The sequence below is a fragment of the Ctenopharyngodon idella genome, chromosome 9, assembly GCF_019924925.1.
Source record: "Ctenopharyngodon idella isolate HZGC_01 chromosome 9, HZGC01, whole genome shotgun sequence".
Lineage (NCBI taxonomy): Eukaryota > Metazoa > Chordata > Actinopteri > Cypriniformes > Xenocyprididae > Ctenopharyngodon > Ctenopharyngodon idella.
Genome location: NC_067228.1, coordinates 36,932,368 through 36,950,530, shown reverse-complemented (window position 1 = coordinate 36,950,530; position 18,163 = coordinate 36,932,368). Strand labels below are relative to the sequence as shown.

Genomic DNA, 18,163 nt, shown 5'->3' with positions numbered 1-18,163 from the left:
AAGGTTCCCTTTTTAAAACGCCTCCCCACACCACATCTACGCCTAAGAGGACATGTATGAATGCATTCTTCACATGTAACTTGGCTTCTGATGTATTCTTTTAATAAAAATAGTTCATATGATCACGTCAAGAATTCAAGGAAACACGTCATGAGGCAACAGAACAATCACGTCTTGATTTATTGTCATTTCACAGACATCTCTTTCAGAATGCATTATTGCACAAACACTTCTCTTGGTCAAAATATCAGTTTCTTATAATCAAAGTACTGCAGCTGATTTCTTCCTGAGATTACAGTCATCATGTTGATCATCATGGGCTTTTGGATTAGGACAGGTAATGAAAGTTTGCTGTTCATGTGGACCATCTGACGTGGATGGGGCTGAAGTCCCAACGGTCCGGATGGCCCATGTGCAGGAGGTCGCTGTACGGAGATTTGCTCCACTGGAACACGGGCGTCTGATCCCAGGTCGGACCGCTGACCGCCAAGAGCTCGAACTGCTGGAACAGGTTGAAGCTCGTCATCTGCAGGATAACAGGAACGTTAGAAAACACAAAAACAGGTGCACGTGTGATATTGGCCGCAAGTAATACTCCAGTTTTTTGCACAAGTTATATTCGCCTGGATGGAAACGCATCTATTGTTACTGACCTTCATGTCCGTTCCACCATGAGGCCGCTGCTTCAGAGCTCCAAACGGATATGTGCCGTTGGCAGGATTCAAGTCCGATCGGGCAGAGATGGAGTTCTCACCGTTCTGAACGGGGTCACAGGCATCGCAGCGGGACAACGGGTCCTCCATATAGTTGTTATACCTGCAGTACACGGACACATGCAAGGGCCAAATGAAGACGGAAGCAATCAAAGAAACACAACACAAGAACTGAAGGCACGCAGCCGGACCGTACCTCATCAGACGCACCATGGACTCGATGTCCGTAACCAGAGTTTGGTTTCTGCGGAATATCTGTGCTCGTGGATTCTCGCTGAAGGAGAACCAGGACCCGTATTTCTGAACCAGCTCCTGACCTCCGCTCGCATTGAACACCTCCTCGAAGTACCTGCCACAGAAAACAACAACTTCTGTGTTTTGTTGAACTGCTCTGCTCCAGATCTCTAGCATGTTTGGACTGATTCGGTTGCGAGTGCAGTGTGCTAGAAGAGAGACTCCGCCCACACTCTCTTCTGATTGGCTGTGACGTAAGCGTGCTCATCTGCTGCGAACAGACAAACTGTGTGTTTCTAGAATCCTCTTCCATCAGCGTGATTTTTTCCCCAAACCAGTTCAGCGAAAATCCCGCGCTGGAGCTGATTCTACACATTTCATTGGCCATGTCAATCACAGTAATGATTGCCTACACCCAACCATGATCCCTAAACCTACCCGTCACTGTAACCTCAGCCAATGAAATTGGTTGCAGGGCAGGGATTTCCGCTGAACCGTTTGGGGAAAGGAAAAAAAATAAATAAATAAAAATCACGCCTTCCATCACGACCGGTTAGGACATGGTGTAACCCTAAACCAAACAATAACCCTACAGTACGCTGAAATGAACTCTGTTTGCCTCACTGGTCATTGTTTTTCTGTTTATCACTATGAAGCTGATTTGAAACAATCTGTATTGTATAAATCATTATATAAATAAAGGAGACTTGACTTCCTCTCAGACGATCCTCTGCATTCAGTGTCAGCGGTTTAGTCTCTCTTCATCCGTCAGCAAGCAGAAGTGTACGATTACAGACAGAAGATGGCGGACATTATGAGGTTGTGACAGATGTGGTCAGTGTGACATGTGATTCACACTTACATAATAAATACATGAACACTGCTGAGAGAGGGACTCTGTGGTTTCTCTTCTCCACTTCAACTTCTTTAGAACATTTTCCAGCAACAATGTTATTAATTGCTTATCTTTTCTGCCACAGAATAAAAAAGGTAATTGCAACTTTTTCACCTCACACTTCTGACTTTTATCTTGCAATTGTGAGTTTACATCTCACAATTCAGATTTTTGTTCTCAGAATTCTGAGATGTAAAATCACAATTCTCAGAAAAGTACTGTGAGATGACTTTTATATCTTGCACTTCGGACTTTATAACTTGAAAAGTCAGAATTGCAAGTTTATATCTGGCAATTACCCCTTTTATTTTTTATTCTGTGGTGGGAACACAAGTGATCTGTGTGAACCGCTTAAATATAGACTCGTCTTAAATCTTACATTTATGTCTAAAATACTATAAACGCACACATGACTTCATCACATGAGATCATGACAAATTAGAAAACTTTAGAAGTGAAGTATGGAGTGCAAGATGAAATTTCTCAACTGTCCCAAGTATATTAATTTGTTAAATGTGCCTAGGTGTTATTGAGGTGTTATTCACAGGAATGAGCTGCTGGAACTCAATCCGTGTCTAGATGGATGTACTGTTCTCTCAACTCAACTATAACTACAGCTACGGACTTCAGCGTTATGCTTAACGGCAATCTGACCATAGAAAACAACATTTCTAAAACATTCGTCCACCTAAAAAATGTGCCTACCAAGTTTTAAGCGAGAATATTGCAATGTTCGTCAGTCTCCATAAACAAGTTGTGTTTGGTTTAAAACCAGATAATATATACACAAATGTCTGATGGCCACCGAATGCCCGTCCAGCTGTGACAGAGGCGGCGAGACTCTGGTGTCTTTACTCACGGGATGTTGTAGCTGGCCCAGTATCCAGTCTTATACAGCTCTTCCGATCTGTCTGCCGTTATGATCATCCCACTGGAGGAAACAGACAGAAGACACCACAGTTTCCACTTTATCAGTCGTTTCTGCTGCTGATCAATGAGTTTTACTATTCAAAAAGTAATAATTTCTCATTTGAGGTACACAGGCAATCAAAGTTTGGAGTAATTAAGATCATTTAATGTTTTTGAAAGAGTCTCTTCTGCTCACTGAGGCTGTGTTTATTTGATCAAAAATACAGTAAAAACAGTGAATTATTAGAATGTAAATCAGATGTTTTCTATGTGAATATATAGTAAAGTGTAATTTATTCCAGTGATCAAAGCTGAATTTTCAGCATCATTACTCCTGTCTTCAATGTCACATGATCCTTCAGAAATCATTCTAATATGATGATTTGCTGCTCAAGAAACATTATCAATGTTAACAGTTATGAAAACAGCTTCATATTTCTGTGGAAACTGTGATACATTATATTTTTCAGGATTCTTTGATGAATAGAAAGTTTAAAAGAACATTTGAAACAGAATCTTTTATTTTTACTTTTGATTAATTTAATGCATCCTTGATGAATAAAAGTATTAATTTCTTTTTTTAAGCTTGTATACTCCAAACTTTCGAATGGTAATGTATGACAGTCTCCACAAAAATCCACAAGGATCATGTGACACTGGAGTAATGATGCTGAAAATCCAATAAATTACACTTTACTATACGGGTATATTCACATAGAAAACAGCTGATTTAAAAATTTTACTGTATTTTTGATCAAATAAATGCAGCCTTGGTGAGCAGAAGAGACTCTTTCAGAAACATTAAATGATCTTAATTATTCCAAACATCTGAACACCAGTGTATGAACGCCTAGTGTTGTGACGATTTTTTAGACGTTCTGTCTAAATTGCGTAATGGTTATAAAATGTTAATTTGACACAGTCACTTTAAGAGAACAGTGTAGTAATGCAGGACAAGCACACTTACGGGATCTGCTCCAGAACTGTGAAAAGCCCTTGTTTTGAGTATTCCTGTCCCGGGACAAAGAGCTTGTAGTCGACCACCATCCACTGATTGTTGTACCTGGCCAAGCATGCCATCTCAATTTAGTCTGATCATCTGCGTTTATTCAAATGTTCTTATTGAGTAATTATGTGCGTACATGACGCATTAAAAGTTGCTTACGTCCCACTGTTGTGCCTGCTGAAGATGTCCGCCCACGCCTGACCGCTTTCAGCCAGTCGATTGGCCACGATGTTCCTCAGCCACTCCATGACAGCGTCGCGGGGCTGCACAAACTTCCACAGGTCAGGATTACTGTTGCCAATCGTGGTTTCCAAAGTAACCTGAAGAAAAACACACAAATATTAAAGAAATAAACACTGCTCTACTCAGGATTAAAAGGGTACAAAGAACAGGAAGAGTCTCACCAAACCACTGCTGAGCAAATAAAAGTCATCGCCTGAGAAAATACTGCCAGGATAGGAGGAAAACACCTGAGTTCTCCCGGGAATAATCTCCTTTCCTGCAGGAACAGTGATTATACAGTACAATATAGGACACAAACAGAAGTGTACGTGGACGTGAACACACTCATGATCTCGTGTTCACACCTGTGGGAGATGTGTGGAAAGCGAAGCTGTATCTCTTCAGTATCCGCAGCATTGACTGGTAGGTGTTCCACGTGTCATGTGACACCAGCAGATCCTTGCCGTCCGGAAGGACTTTGATCAGAGCGGAGCACGAGCCCGAGCCAACGGTCCGAGAGCGGCTGGATTTGTTGAGCGCAGCCTCCAGGTCCTCCAGGTCTCCTCCCATCTGGAAAAGGCTGAACAGTAACGCAGAAAGGAAGAATACACATGCAATAATAATAATAATAATAATAATAATAACACAACATGACATTTTGCAGATGGACTAAAGAAAAAAAAGCAAGGCTATACTCACAGGAAGCCCAAGGGGTTGATGGAAAGATTCCCTAAAGGAAATTCAACCTGCCCATTGTAGCCGTCCTCCAAACCCTTCAGCTGCAGCAAAGACAAACGGACCTGAAAGAGAACGGGCACAGAACATGCCATAAACTAGAAGAGGCTGAAAAACAGAGCTAGACAGTAGGCTATAAGCTTTATAGATGCTTATCCATTCAGTCTTTGAGCAGCTACAGTGAGACGGATGCAAGAGCAACCAATCACTCTTCAGTATGCAAAGAAGGAAGACCAATCAGAATGCACATATTAAAATGACTGTCAGTAGGTGATCAAGGTCAACAGATTACATTAAAGGATTAGTTCATTTCAGAATTCAAATTTCCTGATAATTCACTCACCCCCATGTCATCCAAGATGTTCATGTCCTTCTTTCTTCAGTCTAAAAGAAATGAAGGTTTTTGAGGAAAACATTCCAGGATTTTTCTCCATATAGTGGACTTCACTGGGGTTCAAATGTCAGTTTCAGTGCAGCTTCAAAGAGCTCTACACGATCCCAGACGAGGAATAAGGGTCTTATCTAGAGAAACCATCTGTCATTTTCTAAAAAGTAAGAAAAAAAAAAAAAAAATTATATACTTTTTAACCACAAACGCTCATCTTGCAATGCTCCACGCATTACGTAATCACGTTGGAAAGGTGTCTACAAAGTCAAACAGCTTTAAAAAAAAGGTAAACCAATGATATCGGACGATTTTGAAGTTGGAGGAGAAAATGAGAGTTTTTCGCCCTACTTCCGCCTACATCACGTGTGACCTTTTTTTAGAAAATGGCCGATGGTTTCTCTAGATAAGACTCTTATTCCTCGTCTGGGATCATGTAGAGCTCTTTGAAGCTGCACTGAAACTGACATTTGGACCTTCAACCCGTTGAACCCCAGTGAAGTCCACTATATGGAGAAAAATCCTGGAATGTTTTCCTCAAAAACCTTCATTTTGTTTCCACTGAAGAAAGAAAGACATAAACATCTTGGATGACATGTGGGTGAGTAAATTATCAGGAAATTTTAATCCTGAAGTGGGTGTAATGTTTACACAGACAGCAAGTCTACGGTCGAATAATTGAGAAAGGCCTGTAGGTGAAGTGTGGCTCTTCTTCACGCACCTGATGCCAGTACGGAGAGTCCGTGTGCGTGTCCATCTGCTGCGTGAGCCACTGCAGGTTGGTGCTGATGTAGTCTTTGAGCCGCTCACAGTAGCCGACGTCTCGAGCGAACGGCCCGCAGTAACCCATCAGTGTGTTCATCCAGTGCTGGTAGATGAGCTGCGGCAGACGACAGAACAGCATGAAGACCCCTCACTCACTCACTCAGACGCATGGATCTGCTGTCTATCATGAAGTGAATGTTGTCTATTTGTGTCCAGCACATGATCTCTCTCATCATGTCACACATGTACAGTAGTGCTGTACACTAGAAAACCACAGTTTTATGCACCTTCTCAAGGCGGTTATGTGTTACAGTAAGGGATAATGACAGACTGCACACTCTGCACTCATCGGAAGTGTCCAACATTCCACACATCGTTTTTTCGGTTAATTGAATGCATCATCTGGGCATCTGAAGTGCACTATTTACACTAAAAAAGGCAAATCAGGATGACCTACATGCTTGACGGGGTGTGGGTTGGCTAGAAAAGAAAAATAGAGTGGCCAAGCGGGTTAGATTTTATATTTTACATTAATTTCTATAAAAACAATCAGAGAATGATATGTGACAAATGTTGGCAAAGCAAACCATAAGTGCTTGGTGATCAACTTTGCATGTGTTATCTAGAAGCTATTTTGTACAAAGTGACTAAATATCGAAATAAATTAAAATCACTTCAAAAGAGAATATTTGCTGACATCTTTTACATCCATATTGTAACGCTAAGAACAGATCTAACTGCAGGAGAGATTTTAATGAAAAATCAAAACAGGAAACACTGGGATCATAAACATCCAACGACGGACACTGAGCAAGAGAAACACGAGGGCTATTTAAACACAGGGGTAACAAGCTTAACAAAATGAGTTAACCAGACACACCTGGGGAAGAACTGGGAAAAACTACAAACTGACTACAAAAAGGCACATGGGACAGAATACAGGAAGTATAACAAAAAGTCCTTGGACAAACACAGAGAACATATGAATACGACTCCACTTGAAGGCCATATTAGCACTCTTAAAAATAAAGGCTCCAAAAGATGCCGTAGAAGAACCATTTCTGGTTCCCCAAAGAACCTTTCATACCCCTTTTCCACCAAGGCAGTTTGGGTGCTGGTTCGGAGCCAGAGCCTAGTTTCAAATCAGTTCTTTGTCTTTCGACACCCAAAGCACCAGCTCCAAACCAGGAAAAGTGGTTCGTAAGCAGCACCAAAACATTGCTGGGCTAGAAGTAAGAGCCGCTTGCGTCAGGGACTGGGGGCGGGGTTACCGTGACTAACAAGAAACTTGTGACCGCCATTTTTGAAACAGCAGCTAATCGAGCTAATAGCAGTTCGACTGTAATCTCCGTCTATATACAAATTACGGCGAGCCGTGTTTGGATGCTGATGTAGGTTCGCAAAGCCACGAGCATCAACTGTAGTGAAACGTCCGTGATTGTCGATGGAAGGCTTGTTCGAGATGCATCGGAGCAGCGCGGACCGATTGGCGGGTGACATCGGAGTGCCGGGGGAGCGTTTGTAGAGCGTTCTCGCGGTGCTTTGATGTCATGCGCCGATCGCTCTGTGGGAAGCCGATGCATCTCGAACAAGCTTGGTGTGTTTGTGTTTGGCACTGCAGCGCTAGCGTTGCTGTGAAAGATGAGATGTATACAGTGACGAAAGACCTGGCTCTGTGCTGGCTCTCTAGCCCGTGGAAAGGCAAACCGGTTCTTAGAAGGCTCGTTAGTTGAACCAACTCCAAACTGGCGCTAGCACTAGCTCTGAACTAGCACCCGGTTCACGCTGGTGGAAAGGGGGTATCAGTGATCAGTTCTTAAAATAACCATTTTTTCTTTGTGTGAAGAACATATGAACCTTTTTTCACTATAAAGAATCTTCTGTGGAATGGAAAGACTCCACGGATGTTAAAGGTTCTTCATGGAGCCACTGATGCCAATAAAGAAGCTTCATTTTTAAGAGTGTGAGGCGGAGCCTGAGAGTGCGACTTTATATCTGTGACTGTATCATCATTATTTGCACAGATTTTCGTTAATGTGTCATTCTCAAAATTAAAGCCCTTTTTAAAAATCACTTGAAAACATAAAACATATCTACAGACCATATCTAAGATTGATCCAAGCTGAATGGCCTAACACAGACTGATCTGCTTTCTTAGGAAGTTGTTGATTATTGTCATTATGGATTAGTTGTGGCAGAGCAGATATGTGTACGTACCTGTGAGCTGACCGCAGCCTCCACGAGTCCAGCCGCGTACGCCTGCAGCGAGTCATTATAGGCGGCGCTGGTGCTGACCTCCAGATACGCCCACCTGACACACACACACACACACATCAACAACATCAGTTTATGGAGCACTGTTCCAGTCCAAGCTGTGTTACCATCATCTACACTGAGAAACACCTTCACTCAATAATGCAGTTCTTCTCATTTAATGATACTCTAGAATATCATGAAATGTGCAAAAGAATCCTGAAGCAATTGTGCTTTCTACCAGTGCAATAATGAGAGGCAGAGAGAGAGCTCCGATTATGACAATAATGATCCTGTTAAGAAACAGGCAGTGGAAAAAGAGACGAGAGGCATTCAGCAGTCCAACAGCATGAGGAATGAAGAGTGATTTCATGGTTTCTGTTTGGCAGTGAAGACAGTTCTGTGCCAGTGATTTCCCACCATGAACCCTAGCACAGACAGAACGTCACAAACGAGTATTTCGCTGGTTATTTTCTGAGAATGTCTGCTTTGTTCCCGTTTCTGTGGAGCGTGTTGAGTTCGGACATTTACTTTGAACACTGAAACTAGCTGAATGAACTGGCGGGGGATGCTAGTATCCTGTGATGAACTTTTGGAGCTTTCTGGACTTATTTCCAATAGTTTAAACAACTATCGAACAGTGAGAAAGATCTTGAGTGTTTGATCTGTTGAACGAATAGTTAAAACAGTCATGTGACTGCAGTGGTTCAACCTTAATGTTATGAAGAGACGAGAATACTTCTTGTGTGCAAAAACAGAGAATGACAGGGAAGAGAGAGATTGTTGAATAAGTTGTTATTTTTGTTTTGTTTTTGCGTACAAAAAGTATTCTCGTCTCTTCATAACATTAAGGTTGAACCACTGCAGTCACATGACTGTTTTAACGATGTCTTTAGTACCTTTCTGGACCTTGAAAGTGTTGATTATATTGCTGTCTATGGACGAGTCATATACCTCTCGGATTTCATCAAAAATATCTTAATTTGTGTTCTGAGGATGAACAAAGGTCTTATGGGTGTGGAACGACATGAGGGTGAGTAATTAATGACAGAAATGTTCATTTTGGGGTGAACTAACCCTTTAAGGTTTGTTGTTTTTGTACTGCATGCATGTGATATTTTCCGACCCGATTTTACAAACAAACATCTGACACAAACCATGTGATTAAAACACATTTGTGCGTAAAGACCTAAAACTTTCTGTGTTGATGGGAATAACACACTGGGTGAGTTAAAAGTAACACAAAATGTGTCGTCCTTATCTAGACACACAGATGTGTTAAGAAATAAAAAGGTTGTGGTTTTCAACACTTGAACTTTTGACACGACAACTGACAACAAGAAACTTGAAATGTGAAAATAAAGATCCATCATCTTTTATCCATCATCTCCAGGCCATGAACTCAGACCACACCTCATCTCAGCCAGCGTACAAACACACTTTCCTGGAATCACTAAACCAGAACCGCTGGATCGGGGACGGGCATTTCCTCTCATCACGTCATCAGTTTATAAACGCGTCTCATCTCTCCAGTTCTTTCAGATTTAGCGGATGACTGTAAGAGCTCCACCGACTGCGGGTAACAGCTGAGATAACAGATACTGTCCGAGCGCCATCAAAACAACCTCATGCTGTAAGTCTTTCTATCTTAATACAAAGACAAATTATGTATGCCGTTATTTTAATGACAAAAGTCGAGAGCACTTTATTGTGACGTGAGAGCACATCCATGTAATCGCACGCGAGCGGAGAGATTCTCACTCGCACATTACATGAATGTGCTCTCACGTCACAATAAAATGCTCTCGACTTTTGTCATTAAAATAACACCATAATTATGTTAAGTCTTTGTTTTACACACCCGGCCACATGTCGTTCCAAGTTTGTTTAATCCTCTGTCGCAAAAGATTTTGATGAGACACAATTATAATAAACTGGGTTAATCTTCAAAGAAAACAACATTTTTATTTCTGGGTCACTTATTATTTTAATTTCTCTCTAATTATCTGTTTGTTGATGCTAATGTCAAACCCGAAACTGTCATGAAATGTACTTGTGTAGTTTGCCAAATGCATTATATCAACATGCAATATAGTTAAAAAAAATTTAACAAAATCTCTCTTTATTTTTGTTGGGGAAAAAAAAGAGAAAATATTACGGACTGTTTTTAACAAGCCTCTACAAGCTTTCATGTTTGCGGTTGCCAGATGTTGAAACTGTAAATCATTCAATAAGAGCTTTTCAGTTAAAAAGACACATTTTCTTTCTTTCATTCAGTCAGTCTGTTCCTTCACGAGCTGCGACTAAATCAGCCATCAAACCTTCAGTGATGAACTGTAATAAATACAAACATGAAATCTTGACTATTATACACCTCTGTGCGACAAAAAGTCCTTTTGCTGTTGTTTTAATAGAAAAACATTAATGTGATTTAGAATTATTGGAATTATCAGGAAACTAGATGAGGTCAAATAAATAAAGCATGCGTATGAGTCGACATTCTCTTGATTTGTGCTCATAGGTGAATGTTCAATAATTCTGATGAAATGTAAAAATACATTTCTCAAATGACAACAATTGTTGTGATTAAAATTGTGAGCAAAATTATCCGTATTATCAGTTTACCCGTTACGCAGCATGACGGAAATGTGACTAATTTTCATTCATTAAAACTAGAGTAAAATGCCCAGATATTTAGTCGACTAAAACTTGACTACACAAAAACAGATTGACTAAATATGTTTTAATATCTGTCATTATCTGTCCAACAGCGTAACCACACATTTTATCGTCATTGGCGTAGTATCAGCGGTGGTTTTGATTGTTATCATCATCGCCCTCACCTGCTGCTGCTTTAAGTAAAAGTAAGTGTTTTATCCCACAGAAATATTTCCAATTCTTGTTAAAACTGCACACTCATATTTTAGTGATGATGGAAATGAGGGATGCTATATTTACATGATCTTGTTTTTCCCACAGATGGAAATAGTGTATCAGATCTCCAGTAAGACTGCACCTTATTGGATGCAGATTATACCGTGGATGTGTTTTAGTCATAGTTATTAAAGCCATTTTTAAAATTCTTGAATATGTCTCATTTTCAATTTGTCCTTTCAGTTTGGTTTTTGTTCAGTGACAGTTTTACTTTATTTAGTGTATTCTTTCAGTTTTGTTGATGTTTTTTCCATTATATTTAGTTCGTGTTTTAGAGCTGCCAAAGTTAACAGTGTTAAATGTAAATCTAGTGGCATGTTTAATGCAGGTGGATTGATTGTAAATGTTCCAAATTGTACGGATTAATATACTGTGTATCAAAGACTACAATTAACTCATGGTCAGCTTTATTTTTGTTAGTTTTGTTGGTTAATGTGGTTGAGTTTCAGCTTTTTTCCAATTTTCATAGTTTTCACTAACAGTGAAATGTTCACAGATATTTTAAATGTCTTGGACTTCTACACAAAACCTGCAAACAGCCATAGTTCTGTTTAAAGGAAGTGTGAACAAGTTTTCTGTTGAGTTTATTCTTTTTAAGGTCTAAAATGCAACTGGAACTGAATGTGAGAAAGATTTCCCACAGTTCTGTCACGAGTGTTCAACACTGGATCCCCGACTGCTGAAATAAAAGAGAAATGATCTCCAGCGCTTCTATTGTTGATATTCATCTAATAGTAATAGAGTATTTTAGATATTTCACTCTTTCTGCATTTGAATATTTTTAAATGCAGTGTAAACTTTTTGCCCTTAATTTAAAAAAAATAAATAAAAAGTAGAGAGACAGATTATTTTTACTGTTTTGAATATGATGTTGAGTATATATTGTGAAAATGATCCCACAGTACATTTTCTAGAAATCCTATTTTTGATATACCTTGGAACTAATGACCATATTTATTTACTACGGTAATGACAGGTTAGTCCAAAACACTAGACATGGACTACATCAACACTGCATTCAAGAGTATGAACTAGGGTAAACGTACCTATTAAGCTCACCAAAATCTACATTGAGACATTTTTAGTGCACAGGATATTGGTTTCAGTACAAGAAGTTATGTTAAAATAAAATAAAATATTAATCTCTCACACAATAATAATTAATTTTATTTTAAATGACAAAAGCATTTCAATTAAGATGTACATCATTAAATGCAAAAAGTCTGTCTGTGTTTAATGGGTACATTTTTGTACCCTTTAAGCACACCGCTGTTGCCATTAAGCTCACAACATGTTTTATTAAAAATTCTTGTTTAGTTTAATCAACCTTTTTAAAGAATTGAAAAATGTTTCATTTGAAGGTACAGAGTCAATCACAAAAAAAAATAAAAACAGAACACTAAAATCAAGCAACAAGGCATTCAATTTGATCAGTTATATATTCTAATTCGTGACCGGTGTTTTGCTTTGCTCTCTCCTCTGCGCTTCCGCGTTCGTCATTACGTCATGCGTCAAGTCAAGAGTTCACTCTTTCGCTGTAAATCGATGTGTACGGCCGTCTGTCGGAAGCTAGTTATTTTAGTTTGTAAAGTTTTTTATATGGATATTTTTTTCTAACACAAATGCATCGCTTCGCTTAAGAAGGCCTTTATTAACGCCCGGAGCTGTGTGGATATTGTTTATGATGGTTGCACTTTTCTAGGCTTCAAAATCTCATCCTCTATTTACTGTCATTATAAAGCTTGGAAGAGCCAGGACATTATTTAATACCAAAAATGTTAATATAACTCCGACTGTACTAGTCAGAGGACACACCTAAGATAGCTTGATGGTCAGTAAATCATGGGGTAATTTTTATTTTTGGGTGAACTAACCCTTTAAGGCTGTGAAAAGAAGTTATTAATCATTTTATAAAGATTAACTTAAAGTGACAACCATCAGTTAATATTTAAAGTCTGTTTATGAAGTATTTACATAGATGTTTAATGTGGATGATCTTAAAGGGAGCACACTGAGCTTAACTGGAGCAGCAACAATGTTTAATTAATAAATATTACATTAAATTTAAAGGACAAGATTTTGTTAAATAAATAATCTAGGTCATGTATTAAGTTTATACATATTTTAATATCAACAACTATTATTGACAATATCTATGAAATTATACTTTTTCTTACTGATGTCACACTGAAGCTGTGTGATTTTCACAGTAGTGCACCCTTTAAGCTCGCCTAACAATAATATGAAGTCTTTAAAAATTGCAGCAGTGTAAAACCACAGACCATCAATAAACTGTAAATGTATAATATTATGGATTTAAACTGTAAAGGTATAATATTATGGATTTAGAAGTACAAGCCAGTAATGCCTGTAAAATAATATATTAGTGTAGCAAACAATCTTATACAGCTAGTAGGCTAACTATGTTCTGTAGCATCTGTGCTATGTTGCTAAAACTATCTTTTGGATCTAACTGTAATTATTTTCCACATGCAGGTTCCAGGTTATAATATGCAAAAGTCTAAACATTAATATCTTAATTTTGCAGTAAGTAGTTATAACTACCCGAAAAAAAGGCTTAACCACCTTAAAAATGCACATTTAAGAGGCTCCTCTTTTGGTTAAAGTTTTCAGACAGCTTTCAAAATGGCCGCCAGACAGTGTGAACACATGGATACCCTTATCTCAGTGTGCAATGGTCTGATTTTCTTGAAATTACAGGAGGTATGTAGTAACAAACACATCAAGACATCAAGTAGGATAATACATTATTTTTTCTTTTTATAATCTGAGCTCAAAGATGGTAGTGTGCTTAATGGGTACTTGAGCTTAATAGGTACGTTTACCCTAGATGTTACGTTTACTGTGAGGAAAACTAGTCCGGTTTGTGACAAAGCATTTTTTTAACCCATTAGCCTCTGTGCTCCCACATTAAAATATTATGAATGTACAACTCACTTAAATATTACTAGATTTAGATTGTTTTCCTACTTAACTGTAAGGAACCTCCTCAATTTTATATTAATTCAATACCTTTTCAAAAGTCTTTCATATAATGTTGTGAAAAAGTTTCACCAAAGAAACTGTCAGCAGTGTGAGAACAAGGTGGGCGGAGCTATGTTTGGGCGGAGCTACAGGTACTTTATACAGGTGCCTTAGCTTTATAACAGCTAAGGGGCGTTGTTAGGCACGACACGGAGTGGCGTTAGCTGTTATAAATTCACTGTAAACCACGGCTTCACAGGGCTTATTGTTTTTATAAAATGGTTACCTCGCAATACAAAATTTAAAGCCAAAAAGTATTTATCAATGCAACTTTCATGAAGTAAAATCACTAAAAGCCTTCCTTCTGCTGGAAGAAATAGTCCCTGACCGAGAACAGCAAAATAAGTTATATTATTACGCCATTAGATGGCGGCAAAGATTGTCTTTATGAGCGTGTTATTCAGTCACAAAGACTTTTATATTGAAACTTGTTGTGAACACGGAACAAGACTCAAATGACAAATGCTTTACCTGTGTCCGAAATCGCCCCCTATACCCTTAAATAGTGCACTATTTGAGCCATTTGTAGTGGTGTCCGAAACCATAGTGGACGATGTTGAGTGCACTCATTCAATCCCACAATGCACCGCAATAACGAGTGTACAACCGATGCACGCTCAACGGCTAGAGAATACCCATAATGCACTGTGAGAGTCGTGCGCTAAATGAATTCCCGCGTCTCACCAGGAGATGGCGCCCGCAGCTGAATCAATCCATTCATTTCCAAACTGCGCTGGTCCAGCATTATCATACAGGTATAAATTCCTTTTTAATTGATCAGGTTTGAACATGCTAGTTTCCATGGCAGAGTTCAACGTAAATATTCATTACTAAAAGAGCTGCCAGTTTGCTACATTTCAAATGATTATTAAACATTAAGCACAAACTATGCGAGATCGGCAGCCCTTCCAGTGCACTCTGTCCGAATTCACTCACTCGTTTCATTCACTCCTTCAAGTGGACTATATTAGTGGAGTAATGTAGGGAATAGTGAATGAGGGTACAGGGGGCGATTTCGAACAGCATTTGACTAGCGCTGTCAGTGTCAGCAGGGCACGGGAAAATCCATGGACAATATGGCAGCGGACATTTTTATTATGAACATAGGACTGACCCGAAGGAAAATGCTAAATCTAAATGCAGGTAATAAACTCGCTCACTCGATCTCTTTTCTCACAATACTCTTCTACATGATGCAGTAAGCTATAATGAACAATATCAATAGAGAACAAACATATGTTTACGTTGCTAAGAGTGATTGCTAACACAGACGCAGCAACATACGCACTCAGTGGCGCAGTGATACTCATGTAATGCGGTCAGCTGTATGTTTTCGGGAATTTTACAACGGCTTCGAACACGGCTCAACCAATCAGAATCAAGGGCCGGAACTATCCATTTTATAATAACCATTTTAGCACTAGCCGCCACTGTTTTAAATCCGGTATAAACTGCGATCTCTGACCCAGTTCGTCTGCGATACGCTGTGTTTTACAACAAATGGCAACCCGGTGTGTCGAAAGACCAAAACAAAATAGACTTTCCGACACTGGACACACATTTCAAAGTAGATTAACTGGCTGTAGCATTGTTTTTCTGAGAAACAAGTACGTGAACTTCGCATTTTTCCTAAAAACAGCAAACATACGGTATTTTTGTGCTTTAGTACAGTCAAAAAATGTACATACATCACTTTTAACTATTTAAAGTGGGAAAAGCCCATGAGACTGCTGACAGCTTCTTCTCCATGCATCAGATAAATAAATATAAACAGGTGAAATCGCTCTAAATGATCTTGTCTAGCCTGCACTAGAGATGGGTGACGTGTGACAATCTGCACTCCTATTGGCTGTCGCTCCCGAAAGTCACTGTTCATTAGCATAAAGGTATTTCTCAGCTTTCTTAAAGACATGTGGTTATTTAACAAAAATCAGGAGGCGGAAAACATCTGATATATTTGCGATTGTGATCGCATTCCACGAGGTTGACATCTGTACATCAAAACACTACATTCAAGCATAAAGTTTACAAGAAATCGTTGTAACATTAGTTGTTTTCCTGTTTCTCACGGTGAAGCTGCTTTGAAGCAATCTGTATAAAGCGGTATAGAAATAAAGCTGACTTGACACCGAACTAAACCTACAGACTTTAGAGGCTTAGGGTACTTACTTTTTGACAAGGTTAAGTTGATCTGTTGTTAAATAGAAACACGTTATGTTGTTTCATGTTAATGAATCATTGAAAGTTTGTTTACATTTTAGTGACACCGCAGCTCGGATCTCACTTGATGCTTTAAAACACGTATCGACGAATAATATAAGATGTAATTTTTAATATTATGCTTTTAAAGTTTTATCTGAACATACATAGCCTACTTGCATTAGTCCACTATCAAAACAACTATACCGCAGTGATCCTGAATCAGCCATTCAAGCACTCATAAATCACCTCATATGCTCGAGTATTAATACACTTACCCTGTGTTATTGATGTGGTTTGTGAAGTTATTAATACACTTACCCTGTGTTATTAATGTGGTCTGTGAAGTTATTAATACACTTACCCTGTGTTATTAATGTGGTCTGTGAAGTTATTAATACACTTACCCTGTGTTATTGATGTGGTCTGTGAAGTTGGCGACTGCGACAGAGCCCGTCTGAAATCCCTCTTTCAGGAACAGACGAGATGTTTTCTCATCATAGAGCGCAGAGTAGATCTGAGCCCGTGACACATTTAAAACACAAACTAGACACAAAAACAAGTGATGAAACGCCATTGATCCTCCAGAAACACTCTTCTCCTTTTTCTTCTGAAGTTTAATGGTGTTCGACAAACTGACTCAGCTGAATTACAGCCACCAACTGGACGGGAGCGCGCAGAGCTGCTGACAAACTGCGCGGTCACGTGATTCTTGTAGTTCCAATATAACACTGCTCTAAAAATATTATATATGTTAATCACATATACAACTATATTGATCACTGAAAGGACTGCTGGCCAGCTTAAAAGGAGACTGTCTGGAAGAGAGACATTAACATATCAACAGTCTTTGGTCATGGATGACCACTGAAATGACCATGATGACACACTGCAGCCAAATCAAGACATGGAGGATTTAACAATCCAAGACAATGAGATCCGAGATATGCTAAAGTGCATTTTTTCCCCCTAAAGTGGGCTAGAATATGTTCTACAATAAACTGCATATTAATTTCCAGATTAGATGATGGATAAACTAATTGTAAGTTAATCATAAAATGTAATGTAAGTAAAAGGAAAACAGACTTCAATAGGTATATGAGCCTATCTTTCTTATTTATAGACTGCAAATAAAATCTAACATTAGGAAATATTTAATAAACAAATCACACTGGATTATACAGAGCCCTGTACATGACATGCAAGAGAACATAGTAAATCGTGCACATGATTTAGCCTACTATTTATTTATTTTTGCATGTCATGTGTGGGTCTCCGTAGAAATATTATATATAGTAAATAAATATTTATGCATTACAAATCATTTGAATAATAAATACTCTTTACCAGCAAATTAAGGTTTGTGTTACTCTTCACTTATTGGTTATGTTAAACCACTTAAGAGCAAAATAAAAAATACGAATGTGTGTATATATTACATACAAATGTTATTTTTTAACAAGTTTTATTGCATTTATTGTTCCTGAAATCCGACGGAGGGAGGAGCCAAGGAGCGACCCAGGTCCAAGCCATGAGAAAGAACAGCCCAGGGTGAAGCCTCCCCAGCTGAAAAACAAGTGCAGTAAAATACACTTTATTTCAGTACACTTCCATAATGTACTTAAAGTGCTCTATTTTCGTGCACTTATTTTGTACTTAATATACTAAAAGCTTTTCTTTAGTACTTCTTAAGGTAATCTTAAGAACATGTAAGTGTACTCAACTGTGCTATTTTGAGACACCATGAATATGAACTAAACTGTGCTTTTAACATACTATCTCTGTATTAAAATGTATTTAGTAACCTCTTGTAGTACACTTTCATATACTTTTAAATATACTTATCAGACATAGAAAATACACTTAAG

The 18,163-nt window shown here is 38.7% G+C and overlaps 1 protein-coding gene and 1 long non-coding RNA gene across 2 annotated transcripts; one reads left to right on the top strand and one right to left on the bottom strand.

Annotated features, from left to right (window-relative positions):
* Positions 1 to 162: 162 nt before the first annotated feature.
* plbd2 (phospholipase B domain containing 2) lies at positions 163 to 16,971 on the bottom strand. The gene is made up of 12 exons (XM_051906739.1): positions 16,703 to 16,971; positions 8,082 to 8,175; positions 5,821 to 5,979; positions 4,679 to 4,779; positions 4,345 to 4,559; positions 4,162 to 4,256; positions 3,917 to 4,077; positions 3,719 to 3,814; positions 2,702 to 2,773; positions 910 to 1,062; positions 654 to 816; positions 163 to 526 (listed from the first exon to the last, which is right to left on the bottom strand). Exons 1-12 carry the CDS (start codon positions 16,870 to 16,872, stop codon positions 356 to 358), a joined length of 1,650 nt encoding a protein of 549 aa, XP_051762699.1. The 5' UTR covers positions 16,873 to 16,971; the 3' UTR covers positions 163 to 355.
* On the top strand, positions 9,355 to 11,756 carry LOC127519207 (uncharacterized). Its single transcript, XR_007931744.1, has 3 exons — positions 9,355 to 9,750; positions 10,889 to 10,981; positions 11,097 to 11,756. It is a non-coding gene; the product is annotated as an uncharacterized LOC127519207 (long non-coding RNA).
* Positions 16,972 to 18,163: the final 1,192 nt, after the last annotated feature.

What these genes read in the sequence shown, in the direction of transcription:
- plbd2 (XM_051906739.1), bottom strand. Translation starts at nt 16,872, where the DNA reads ATGGCGTTTCATCACTTGTTTTTGTGTCTAGTTTGTGTTTTAAATGTG. An exon ending in TGGGCCAGCTACAACATCCC is followed by an intron (nt 1,063 to 2,701) that starts GTGAGTAAAGAC and finishes TTTCTGTGGCAG; the next exon opens with GTACTTCGAGGAGGTGTTCA. An exon ending in TCCATGGTGCGTCTGATGAG is followed by an intron (nt 817 to 909) that starts GTACGGTCCGGC and finishes CGTGTACTGCAG; the next exon opens with GTATAACAACTATATGGAGG.